Below are 13758 nucleotides of genomic sequence, written 5' to 3'. Positions count from 1 at the left end.
TTAAAGCTTGGTCGCAAATGGGTCTTCCAAATGGACAACGACCCCAAGCATACTTCCAAAGTTGTGGCAAAATAGCTTAAGTGTCACGCCCTGACCATAGAGAGCTGTTTATTCTATGTTGGTTGGGGCGTGATAGTGACTAGGGTGGGTCATCTAGGTGATTAATGGTTTATGTTGGCCTGGTATGCTTCCCAATCAGAGACAGCTGTTTATCGTTGTCTCTGATTGGGGATCATATTTAGGCAGCCATTTCCCCTTTGTGTTTTTGTGGGATCTTGTCTACAGATAGTTGCCTGTGTGTACACCAGTAGCTTCACGTTTCGTTTGGTATTTTGTTGTTTTTGTTCGGTGTTCATTTAATAAAGAAAATGTACGCCGACCACGCTGCACCTTGGTCCAACCTTTATGACGAGCGTGAGAGAAGATTCCACCAGTGCGCCTTCACAGTCCAGAGCTTCCGGCGACAGTTCCCAGTCCAGAGCTTCCGGTGACAGTTCCCAGTCCAGAGCTTCCGGCGACAGTTCCCAGTCCAGAGCTCCCGGCGACAGATCCCAGTCCAGAGCTCCCGGCGACAGTTCCCAGTCCAGAGCTTCTGGCGACAGTTCCCAGTCCAGAGCTTCTGGCGACAGTTCCCAGTCCAGAGCTTCTGGCGACAGTTCCCAGTCCAGAGCTTCTGGCGACAGTTCCCAGTCCAGAGCTTCTGGCGACAGTTCCCAGTCCAGAGCTTCCGGCGACGTTTCACAGTCCGGAACCTCCAACGACGGGCCACAGTCTGGAATTTCCTGAGACGGTCCACAGTCCGGAACCTCCTGAGGCGGTCTACGGTCCGGAACCTCCGGAGACGGTCTGCGGTCTGGAACCTCCTGAGATGGTCTGCGGTCCGGAGCCTCCAGCGACGGTCTGCGGTCCGGAGCCTCCAGCGACTGTCTGCGGTCCGTAGCCTCCAGTGACGGGCGGCGGTCCGGAACCTCCAGCGACGGGCGGCGGTCCAGAGCCTTCAGCAGGGGTTCTCAGTCCAGAGCCTCCTGCGACGATCTACCTTCCGGTTCCTCCGGCGACAATCCACGGTCCGGTTCCTCCGGCGACGATCCACGGTCCGGAGCCTCCGGCAACGATCCACGGTCCGGTGCCTCCAGCGACGACCCACGGTCCGGAGCTTCCGGCGACGATCCCCGCACCAGAGCTGCCATGTAGGATGAAGTATCTGTGAGCGGAGTGGGAACTTCGCCCAGCACCGGAGCCGCCCCCAACGTCCTGTGTCATTCGTCGTAGATGCCACCCGGACCCTCCCCTATTGAGTCAGGTTTTGCGGTCGGAGTCCGCACCTTACTGTCACGCCCTGACCATAGAGATCTGTTTATTCTATGTTGGTGGGGCGTGATAGTGACTAGGGTGGGTCATCTAGGTGGTTAATGGTTTATGTTGGCTTGATATGCTTCCCAATCAGAGACAGCTGTTTATCGTTGTCTCTGATTGGGGATCATATTTAGGCAGCCATTTCCCCTTTGTGTTTTTGTGGGATCTTGTCTACAGATAGTTGCCTGTGTACACACCGGTAGCTTCACGTTTCGTTTGGTATTTTGTTGTTTTTGTTCGGTGTTCATTTAATAAAGAAAATATACGCCTACCACGCTGCACCTTGGTCCAACCTTTATGACGAGCATGAGATTAAGAACAAAAAAGGCAAGGTACTGGAGTGGCCATCACAAAGCCCTGACCTCAATCGTATCGGAAATTTGTGGGCAGAACTGAAAAAGTGTGTTCAAGCAAGGAGGCCTACAAACCTGACTCAGTTACATCAGCTCTGTCAGGAGGAATGGGCCCAAATTCACCCAATTTATTGTGGGAAGCTTGTGGAAAGCTAACCGAAATGTTTGAGCCAAGTTAAACATTTTAAAGGCAATGCTACCAAATACTAATTGAGTGTATGTAAACTTCTGACCCACTGGGAATGTGATGAAAGAAATCAAATCTGAAATAAATAATTCTCTCTACTATTATTCTGACATTTCACATTCTTAAAATAAAGTGGTGATCCTAACTGACCTAAGACATGGAATTTTTACTGAGATTAAATGTCAGGAATTGTGAAAACTGAGTTTAAATGTATTTGGTTAAGGTGTATGTCAACTTCCGACTTCAACTGTACATACAAAATGCAAATTGCTCAAATTAAGTAATATTTCTGACTTATTGTGTTTGCCATAGCATCATATAAAGTAGTTATAATGAGCGAGCACAACTGATACTGAATATAAGCTCTGTAATATACAGTACCAGTCAAAAGTTTGGACACACCTACTCATTCAAGGGTTTTTCTTAATTTTTTACTATTTTCTACATTGTAGAATAGTAGTGGAGACATCAAAACTATGAAATAACACATATGGAATCATGTAGTAACCAAAAAAGTGTGAAACAAATCAACATATATGTTATATTTGAGATTCTTCAAAGTAGCCACCCTTTGCCTTGATGACAGCTTTGGCTTTCTCTCAACTAGCTTCATGAGGTAGTCACCTGGAATGCATTTCAATTAACAGGTTGCCTTGTTAAAAGTACATTTGTGGAATTTCTTTCCTTCTTATCAGTTGTGTTGTGACAAGGTAGGGGTGGTACACAGAAGATAGCCCTATTTGGTAAAATACCAAGTCCATATTATGGCAAGAACAGCTCAAATAAGCAAATAAAAAATGATAGTACATCATTACTTTAAGACATGAAGGTCAGTCAATACAGAACATTTCAAGAACTTATAAAGTTTCTTCAAGTGCAGTCGCAACAACCATCAAGCGCTATGATGAAACTGGCTCTCATGAGGACCGACAGAGGAAAGGAAGATCCAGAGTTACCTCTGCTGCAGAGGATAAGTTAATTAGAGTTACCAACCTTAGAAATTGCAGCCTAAATAAATGCTTCACAGAGTTCAAGTAACAGACACATCTCAACATCAACTGTTCAGAGGAGACTGCGTGAATCAGGCCTTCATGGTCAAATTTCTGCAAAGAAACCATTACTACAGGACACCAATAAGAAGAAGAGACTTGTTTGGGCCAAGAAAGACGAGCAATGGACATTAGACCCGTGGAAATCTGTCCTTTTGGTCTGATGAGTTAAAATTTGAGATCTTTGGTTCCAACCGCCCTGTTACTTTATGAGACACAGAGTAGGTGAACGGAGGATCTCCACATGTGTGGTTCCCACCGTGAAGCATGGAGAAGGAGGTGTGATGGTGTGGGGGTGCTTTGCTGGTGATTTATTTAGAATTCAAAGCACACTTAACCAGCATGGCTACCACAGCATTCTGCAGCGATACGCCATCCAATCTGGTTTGTGCTTAGTGGGACTATCATTTGTTTTCAACAGCACAATGACACAACACACCTCCACGCGGTGTAAGGGCTATTTGACCAAGAAGGAGAGTGATGGAGTGCTGCATCAGATGATCTGACCTCCACAATCACAAGACCTCAACCCAACTGAGATGGTTTGGAATGAGTTGGACCTCAGAGTGAATGAAAAGCAGCCAACAAGTACTCAGCATATGTGGAACTCCTTCAAGACTGTTGGAAAAAGCATTCCAGGTGAAGCTGGTTGAGAGAATGCCAAGAGTGTGCAAAGCTGTCATCAGGACAAGGGTGGCTACTTTGAAAAATCTAAAATATATTTTGATTAGTTTAACACTTTTTTGGTTACTACATGATTCCATATGTGTTATTTCATAGTTTTGATGTATTCACTACTATTCTACAATGTAGAAAGTAGTAAAAATAAAGAAAAACCCTGCAATGAGTAGGTGTGCCCAAACTTTTGACTGGTACTGTATGTGATTTGAGATCATTGATACTCAGCGATTTGTACTTTGTCTTTTCGATTTGTTGTCCACTCTCACCATGTCACACGTATCCCCGGTGTCAAGTACTAAACGTATTCATGTTTCTATTGAAGTCTGCACCATAGCATGGAATAATGAGTGTGTGCTATAAAGATCATATCATACAGATACAGGTTTCTAACTCCCTCATCCCATCCCCAGTATCAGTACAGGTGTGTCTAACTCCCTCATCCCCTCCCCAGTATCAGTACAGGTGTGTCTAACTCCCTCATCCCCTCCCCAGTATCAGTACAGGTGTGTCTAACTTCCACATCCCCTCCACAGTATCAGTACAGGTGTGTCTAACTCCCTCATACCCCTCCACAATATCAGTACAGGTGTGTCTAAGTCCCTCATCCCATCCCCAGTATCAGTACAGGTGTGTCTAACTCCCTCATCCTCCTCCCCAGTATCAGTACAGGTGTGTCTAACTTCCACATCCTCCTCCCCAGTATCAGTACAGGTGTGTCTAACTCCCTCATCCTCCTCCCCAGTATCAGTACAGGTGTGTCTAACTTCCACATCCCCTCCCCAATATCAGAACCTATGAGGTGACCATTGCAAACTGAGTGTCTGTCATGTAATACCTCATATAATTCAGGTGTGTTTATCCCTCCTCTTCCCGTGCAGTATCAGGTACCACGCAGCGGCCACAGCAGCATCTCTCAGGATGCATAGCTTCATGGGCGGGGGCCTATTCTGTGCCATGGTGGGGAACATCCTGCTGGTGGTTTCAATGGCAACAGACTACTGGATGCAGTACCGCCTGTCAGGCAGCTTCGCCCACCAGGGCCTGTGGAGGTACTGCATGTCAGGCAAATGTTACATGCAGACGGACAGCATCGGTGAGACCACACACCATGGAGGGGTCAGGGGATGGAAGGATATAGATTATATACAGAGGGATAGCAATGGCCACTTGATTTAAATGAGTTATGTTAACAGTCTGACTTGGTCTGATGGAACGGAAGGTCTAATTGCATCCATTCACTGGCAGAAACATAATAAATGGTTGCTTTACTTCATGATAGAGACCTGTTGCTGAGAATGTCGGGCCAGTAATCGAAAGGTTGCTGGTTAAAATCCCTGAGCCACTAGATGAAAAATCTGTTGATGTGCCCATGAGCAAGGCACTTAAACCTAGTTGCTCTGGATAAGAGAATGTGCTAAATGACTATAAATGTTAAAATGTTGACTTGAACATGAGGAGAAATGTTACAAAAGGGTACCACCTAGTGTCTGGGCATGACACTACAATACCATTCATTTTCACTCTTGGCTGGAAGAAGGGATGCATTTGACAAAGGCCTCTGTTATGTCACCCTGCACACCTCTTTCACTGTTGCCCTCTAGCGTACTGGAATGCCACCCGTGCCTTTATGATCCTGTCAGGGATGTCGTGCTTCGCGGGCATCATTGCGGGCATCCTCTCCTTCGCCCACTTCTCCGCCTTCGAGAGGTTCAACCGCTCCTTCGCTGCAGGGATCATGTTTTTCATCTCCAGTGAGTCTCATATCACACACACACACACACACACACACACACACACACACACACACACACACACACACACACACACACACACACACACACACACACACACACACACACACACACACACACACACACACACACACACACACACACACACACACACACTAGTTTTGTGCAGTATTTTCACCTCTTATATCCCCCTTCCTTCTCCCAGCTTTATTTGTTCTGCTGGCGATGGCCATCTACACGGGTGTGACAGTGAACTTCCTGGGCAAGCGCTTCGGTGACTGGCGTTTCTCTTGGTCTTACATATTGGGCTGGGTGGCACTGCTCATGACCTTCTTTGCAGGTAAGAACTGACACACAGGATCAATCACAGTACTCAACCAACCCAGTCCAAAAACAATCAACCCCCAAGCCCCTTGTCTCCCAGTGTTAGCAGATCTGAAGAGACCAGATTGTTAAAAGCAATATGGTGATGGTTTTTCCATAGCCTTCCAATGGGTTAGGGGAGCCTGGCTGCATCATATTGCTGACACCTATCTGGATCCATCAGACCTGATTGAAGGGTAGTGGCTGAAGGGAGGGTATGTCTACAGCTGGATTTTGATGCAATGTCCATTGTCCATTAACCTGTATGTGCTCTGTGTGTTCCAGGGATATTTTACATGTGTGCCTACAGAATGCATGAATGTAGGAGAGGAGGCGGCCCTACACGCTAGAGAGAAAGACACAGCAAGATACACAAACTGTTTTTAAAAAGAGGACCATTTAACACTGAATGAATGACCATGTTTATCCAGAGAGGCCAACATATGACAGAAAGCCTTTGCGACTGCATGGGCCTCCATTCCCTGATGTTTCCAATGGATTTCCTGGATAAATAAAGGTTTGATAAAAAAACAGCTTTCTGCCATTCACATGAAAGGAACATTTACGAGAATGATAATGCATTTATTTATAAAGTCAATATGATTCATTTCATTATCTATGTGCAGTTAACAGGAGAATATGTTTCAAAATGGCTGACACTGCAAGTGTTATGATATCTCCGTAGTGCCTTTTTCAAAAACATATATGCAAGATGACAACAGGCTTTTTGTACATGCAAATGTGTTGTAGTTTTGATAAGGAATATGGGCAGCGATGCTGACTTTACAATTTCTCATTTTCAATAAAGTTCCTCTCTAAATGTTTGTTGCCTCTAAGTTGATCCTTAATGCAAGGACCACCTTTCAATGGCTTATTTTCCTTATTTTACATCCCTTTCTGAGAAGAGGTTTTAGTTATGGGTTGTTTTAGTGAGGATGGCCGTCTTATACGTGATGCACACAAAGTTATACCACAAGATGGCGACACTAAACCAGTTTACATGAGCAGGGCTTTGCACATAGTGCTAGATGAGTTGCTTCTGTTGCCTGGGAAATCCCATAGCCAAAGCTACCGGATGATGGTGAAAGAGGACCACACCTTGCAACAGGTAAAGATTTGTCATACATCGTGGATATTATTTTCCTTGTTCTATATCTACCATAATGAATCATGTTTTTACTCTCCCAGAGGCCCAACGTTAAAGAGTGGGCCCAAGGTGGCCCCAGACACAAGCTAAAACCTGAAACCTCCAGGACATATCAAGATGCTTTTTATAGTTGAGATCAAGTTTATAAATTGCTTGGCTGGGCTGATGAGACAGTGGATTGCGCAGTCAGACGGAAAATAGTAAATTGACATTTTAACATCATAGATTTACCCTGTGGTAATACTGGAATAGACACCAGCTGGAATACGGTTTTAACCAATCAGCATTCAGGATTAGACCCACGTCAGCCACCTGTTGTATAATCTGTAATAATGAAAGTATTGCACAAACAAGTGGAAAACAATACATCAAGGTAAAATCCAGAAGGTTTCTCAGGGGGTTCACTAGGGCTACATGAACTGGCATGATGTCAACAGTCCGACAGGAGATAAGAATCCCACACGTTGAGTGAAGCCAGTCACCTTTATTTCACAGCTTAGTTGTTTGTGATAAAGGGCTTCCCCGAACCCCAGCCCTCGTCCTGTGGAAACTCCCATTGTCCTTTACGGTTGTTGACGTCTTCAAGAATATTTTTCGTTTAACAGAACTACTGAAGGAACACGGGGGAGGGGGGGGGGGGCACAGACAATGAGAGAAGAATGGGCTAGAATGTGAGGAAGAACAGAATGTGACGGATAATTCCTGGACCACCGGGGTGGGGTGGCAACATGTTCTTTCCAATGCTAAGTCCATAATCACAGCTTCCTCCTCGACTGAGATATTTGGCAATTATCATCATCTGGAAGGGAAAGTAACAGTAAGCGTTGAGGTAATGGGTGATTGGGCTATTCCTGAACCACAAACCATGACAGAAATGTAAATACATTGTCGCCAAATGCATACCTCTTTCCAAATTTCCTTACTTGGTGCCTTTGGCATCCTTACTTGGCCCCCTTGGTCCACACAGTGTACTGTTCTGGACAGATGTATTCAATGCCAGTAACAGTGAATCTGGACAAGTAAATATGAAATGGGTCTGCACTGAAAAATATTTTGCATAAAGCTTACTTTTATTTTATTATTTTTACTGCATCATGGATACCATAGCGTCTCAGTCGTTTCGGCTTAACAGCCTTCTCAGTGTTAAGGTCTTCATAAAACCAATAACAGTGACAGCAAAACAGGTTATCTGCAAACAGAGGGTACATTTGGGGATAGTTCTCCACCATCACGTTGTTCTAGAGAGTCACAAGTGGATGCTATCTGTACTCTTTGACAGTATTAGACATAGATTTGTTTGTGTGACTGAATGTTTGTCTGGGATTCTCTACTTGCACATTCAACTTCTGCACATCTATTCACTCCAGTGTTTAATTGGTATATTGTAATTACTTCACCATCATGGCCTATTTATTGCCTTACCTCCCTTATCTTACCTCATTTGCACACACTGTATATGTACTTTTTTCTACTGTATTATTGACTGTATGTTTGTTTATTCCATGTGTAACTCTGTGTTGTTGTATGTGACGAACTGCTTTGCTTTATCTTGGCCAGGTCGCAGTTGTAAATGAGAACTTGTTCTCAACTAGCTTACCTGGTTAAATAAAAGTGAAATAAAATAAATAAATAAAAATGATGGTCTGAAAGATGTCTGCCAACCTACTGATCAAATTCCTCTTCTTTTTGTTGGCTGAACACGCACACGCGCACACACACACACACACACACACACACACACACACACACACACACACACACACACACACACACACACACACACACACACACACACACACACACACACACACACACACACACACACACACACACACACAACGTAACTGACTCTCACGCAAAGTATAAGAGTTCCATAACCCTCCTGTATTTTTGTCCCTGGATTGTGTCTGTCTGGTGGTGGAGGGAGCTGACACAGCACTGTCCTATACAAATTGTCCCCATCCCACCCTTGTCCCTCACTCGTCCCACGGGCCTCTCTGTGCCCCCACCCATACCCCCACCCTCTACCCCACTCTCGCCCAGTGTGGCCCCCTTCGTCCCAACAGAGGAGTGCCAACAGCTCCCAAAACTAAATGCCTGCTGTCCTCTGACCATTTTCTCTCTCTGACTACACTTGTTTATGAATTATATTTCCAGACACTACTAGTTACTTTTTCTTTTACATTTCTTTAAATGTGAAAACGTTTGCCAAGACAATGCTTCAACTCTTTTCCCGAATGGAAATCAACAGTTGACATTAACAAACAATTTCATATCCTTTTTTCTACATTTTGACTCTGCTGCTGGTTACATTTGTATTATGCTGGGTATTGTGTTCCATTATTAGACAATGAGTCATACGTGTAGTATGGTTGTTTTAAGATACTTTATTGTGCCTCACAAGTGAAAACTATGGTGGTGTTTATATTAGTGCACACAATACACGAGACAGAGAGATAATAGTAAACATTGCACAGAAAATATATAATTTACACATCTTGCCGCATCATAAATAAAGTCTATGTATCACTGAATATGAAGTGATTCTTTGACTTTGAATACACAACTTCTGACAGGGGATCTGTACATGTTTTGAGGGTGTTTTTGAAGAGCAGTCTGGTAGTATAAGATGTTTGGTTGGTTGAGTGAGTGAGCGGTTCTTCAATGTCAGAGAAATTGTACTACCTGAATACAAAATGGCTGACAGATGAAGATCTTGTTGATGACCAAGATGTCATAACTCATTATTTGTCCATGGAGAGTGTGTTTTACCCCTTATCCACATATATCTTTTCATTTTAGTATCCCACTAGGATCTTCTGTCGACGGATCTTGGCACATTGGGACTAAACATGGAACCCAGTGAATCTCACTCAGGAGTCACTCAAACTGAAAAAGAACAGTCGGTCCCACTTGGATCCAGCTTTGGACAAATTCCACCCCCTTTCTCCGCATGACTTGGATCCAACCGCCTGCTCCTCTCATCCCATTGATCCAGACAGGCTTATCTGTCTATCACTGGTTTATCCCTATAAGGACACAGCTGTCTGGATGACTGCATGGGAAAATGGATCCATCTGGTTAGCCAACAGTTTGACAATAACCTCATACAGTAGGCCTAATAGTCAAGGTAGTGCACTATAGGGAATATGGTGCCATTTGGGACACAGCCCTAGTGTTTTCAGTGGCTAGGGGCTGTATCTTATAGACTAGCGGGATAGTACTAAAACATTATTTTAAAGGATAAACTGATTTGACTTGCTCCCGAGTGGCACAGCGGTCTAAGGCACTGTATCTCAGTGCTACAGGCGTCACTACAGACACCCTGGTTCAATTCCAGGCTGTATCACAACCGGCCGTGATTGGGAGTCCCATAGGGTGGCGCACAATTGGCCCAGCGTGTTCCGGGTTTGCCGGTGTAGGCCGTCATTGTAAATAAGAATTTGTGCTTAACTGACTTGTCTAGTTAAATAAAGGTTAAATTAAAAATAAATTAAAAACTGCTAGGTTATATATATCGTTTGTTGTTTTTGTATTAGTTTGTCAGTGTTTTTCAGTTTTCGTCTTCGTTATATTAGAAGAAGATGTATTCATATCACGCTGCGCCTTGGTCCACTCTTTCACCTCAAGACGATCGTGACAGAACCACCCACCAAACTCGGACCAAGCAGCGTGGCTACGGGAAGCAGCGGCAGCAGCAGCAGCAGCAGGAGCTAGCAAGGCAGAGTGGCTGGAAGCCCGAGAGGCTCCCCCAGAAATTTCTTGGGGGGGGGGCACACGGGGAGTGTGGCTGGGTCAAGTGGGAGACTTGAGCCAGTTCCCCGTGCTTACCATAAGGAGCAGTTGGCTAAATTGAGGTACGAGTCGGAGAATGTGGAGGAGTTATTGGACAGATTGGAGGAAAGTGAAAGGATGGGAGATTATGAGACATTTGATGAGTTGTTGGTGATATTGGAGGAGAGCGAAGAGAGAGAGATGTTGGTTTGGCGTAGTATACACGGTACTCGCCCTGAGGTGCATGCTTACCGTGGAGAGCGGGAGTACGGGCAGACACCGTGTTATGCGGAAGAGCGCACGGTGTCTCCTGTACGTGTGCATAGCCCGGTGCGGGTTATTCCACCTCCCCGCACTGGCCGGGCTACATTGAGCATTGAGCCAAGTGCCATGAAGCCGGCTCAACATATCTGGCCTCCAGTACGTCTCCTCGGGCCGATGTACATGGCACCAGCCTTACGCATGGTGTCCCCGGTTCGCCAACACAGCCCAGTGCGGGTTATTCCACCTCCCCGCACTGGACGGGCTACGGGGAGCATTCAACCAGGTAAGGTTGGGCAGGCTCGGTGCTCAAGGGAGCCAGTACGCCTGCACGGTCCGGTATATCCGGCGCCACCTTCCCGCCCCAGCCCAGTACCACCAGTGCCTACACCACGCACCAGGCTTCCAGTGCGTCTCCAGAGCCCTGTTCCTCCTCCACGCACTCGCCCTGAGGTGCGTGCCCTCAGCCCGGTACCACCAGTGCCGGCACCACGCACCAGGCCTATAGTGCGCCTCGAGAGTCCAGTGTGCCCTGTTCCTACTCCCCGCACTAGCCTTGAGGTGCGTGTCTCCAGTCCGGTACCACCAGTTCCTTTACCACGCACCAGGCCTACTGTGCGCCTCAGCAGGTCAGAGTCGGCCGTCTGCCCAACGCCGCCTGCACTGCTCGTCTGCCCAGCACCGTCTGTACTGCCTGCCTGCCCAACGCCGCCTGCACTGCTCGTCTGCCCAGCGCCGTCTGAGCTGCCTGCCTGCCCAGCGCCATCTGAGCCATCAGTCTGCCCAGCGCCATCTGAGCCATCCGTCTGCCCAGCGTCATCTGAGCCGCCCGTCTGTCCCGAGCCGTCAGAGCCGCCCGTCTGTCCCGAGCCATTAGAGCCGCCCGTCTGTCCCGAGCCGTCAGAGCCGTTCGTCAGTCAAGAGCCGCTAGAGCCGTCAGTCAGTCAGGAGCCGCTAGAGCTGTCCGTCAGTCAGGAGCCGCTAGAGCCGTCAGCCAGTCAGGAGCCGCCAGAGCCGCCAGCCAGTCAGGAGCTGCCAGAGCCGCCAGCCAGTCAGGAGCTGCCAGAGCCGCCAGCCAGTCAGGAGCTGCCAGAGCCGCCAGCCAGTCATGAGCTGCCCCCCAGTCATGAGCTGCCTTCCAGTCATGAGCTGCCTTCCAGTCATGAACTGCCCTCCAGTCATGAGCTGCCCTCCAGTCATGAGCTGCCCTCCAGTCATGAGCTGCCCTCCAGTCATGAGCTGCCCTCCAGTCAGGAGCTGCCCTCCAGTCATGAGCTGCCCTCCAGTCATGAGCTGCCCTCCAGTCATGAGCTGCCCTCCAGTCATGAGCTGCCTTCCAGTCATGAGCTGCCTTCCAGTCATGAGCTGCCCTTCAGTCATGAGCTGCCCTCCAGTCATGAGCTGCCCTCCAGTCATGAGCTGCCCCTCAGCCCGGAGCTGCCATTAGTCCGGAGCTGCCCTTCAGTCCAGAGCTGCCTCTCTGTCCGGAGCTGCCCTTCAGTCCGGAGTTGCCCCTCTGTCCTGAGCTACCTCTCTGTCCTGAGCTACCTCTCTGTCCTGAGCTACCTCTCTGTCCTGAGCTACCTCTCTGTCCTGAGCTACCTCTCTGTCCCGAGCTGTCTCCTCTATCTAGGGGGGACCTTTGTGAAGGTTCCTAGACCAGGGTCGGGGGCGAGGGTCGCCACTCAAAGGACGCTAAGGAGGGGGACAAAGACAATGGTGGAGTGGTGTCCTCGTCCTGCGCCGGAGCCGCCACCGCGGACAGATGCCCACCCAGACCCTCCCCTGGAGTTTTAGGGGTGCGTCCGGAGTCCGCACCTCAGGGGGGTACTGTCACGTCCTGACCATAGTTCTTGTGTGTTTTGCTTGTTTAGTGTTGGTCAGGACGTGAGCTGGGTGGGCATTCTATGTTGTGTGTCTAGTTTGTCTGTTTCTGTGTTCAGCCTAATATGGTTCTCAATCAGAGGCAGCTGTCAATCGTTGTCCCTGATTGAGAATCATATATAGGTGGCTTGTTTTGTGTTGGGGATTGTGGGTGGTTGTCTTCTGTCTTTGTGTTCTGCACCAGATAGGACTGTATCGGTTTTCACATTTGCTATTTTGTAGTTTGTATAGTGTTCACGTTATTGTCTCTTCTTTATTAAATCATGTTGAACACTAGCCGCGCTGCATTTTGGTCCTCTCCTTCATCCCAGGAAGAAAGCCGTTACAGCTATGTGATTCTGTAGACCGCATGGCTCACACAACACAAAGCTATGTGATTCTGTAGGCCGCATGGCTCACACAACACAAAGCTATGTAATTCTGTAGGCCGCATGGCTCACACAACACAAAGCTCTGTGATTCTGTAGGCCGCATGGCTCACACAACACAAAGCTATGTGATTCTGTAGACCGCATGGCTCACACAACACAAAGCTCTGTGATTCTGTAGGCCGCATGGCTCACACAACACAAAGCTCTGTGATTCTGTAGGCCGCATGGCTCACACAACACAAAGCTATGTGATTCTGTAGGCCGCATGGCTCACACAACACAAAGCTCTGTGATTCTGTAGGCCGCATGGCTCACACAACACAAAGCTATGTGATTCTGTAGGCCGCATGGCTCACACAACACAAAGCTATGTGATTCTGTAGGCTGCATGGCTCACACAACACAAAGCTCTGTGATTCTGTAGACCGCATGGCTCACACAACACAAAGCTATGTGATTCTGTAGACCACATGGCTCACACAACACAAAGCTATGTGATTCTGTAGACCGCATGGCTCACACAACACAAAGCTATGTGATTCTGTAGACCGCATGGCTCACACAACACAAAGCTATGTGAT

General features: G+C 47.3%; 1 protein-coding gene across 1 annotated transcript; it reads left to right on the top strand.

Moving 5' to 3' along the window:
- Window positions 1–4544: 4544 nt before the first annotated feature.
- On the top strand, window positions 4545–6090 carry LOC120022090 (lens fiber membrane intrinsic protein-like). The gene is made up of 4 exons (XM_038965907.1): window positions 4545–4719; window positions 5228–5377; window positions 5583–5717; window positions 6026–6090. The coding sequence occupies exons 1-4, from the start codon at window positions 4545–4547 to the stop codon at window positions 6088–6090; spliced, it is 525 nt and encodes a 174-aa protein (XP_038821835.1).
- Window positions 6091–13758: the final 7668 nt, after the last annotated feature.

This window comes from Salvelinus namaycush, chromosome 27 (genome assembly GCF_016432855.1).
Source record: "Salvelinus namaycush isolate Seneca chromosome 27, SaNama_1.0, whole genome shotgun sequence".
Classification (NCBI taxonomy): Eukaryota; Metazoa; Chordata; class Actinopteri; order Salmoniformes; family Salmonidae; genus Salvelinus; species Salvelinus namaycush.
Note: the sequence above shows the minus strand (reverse complement) of the source record. Positions and strands in the feature narration are given on the sequence as shown.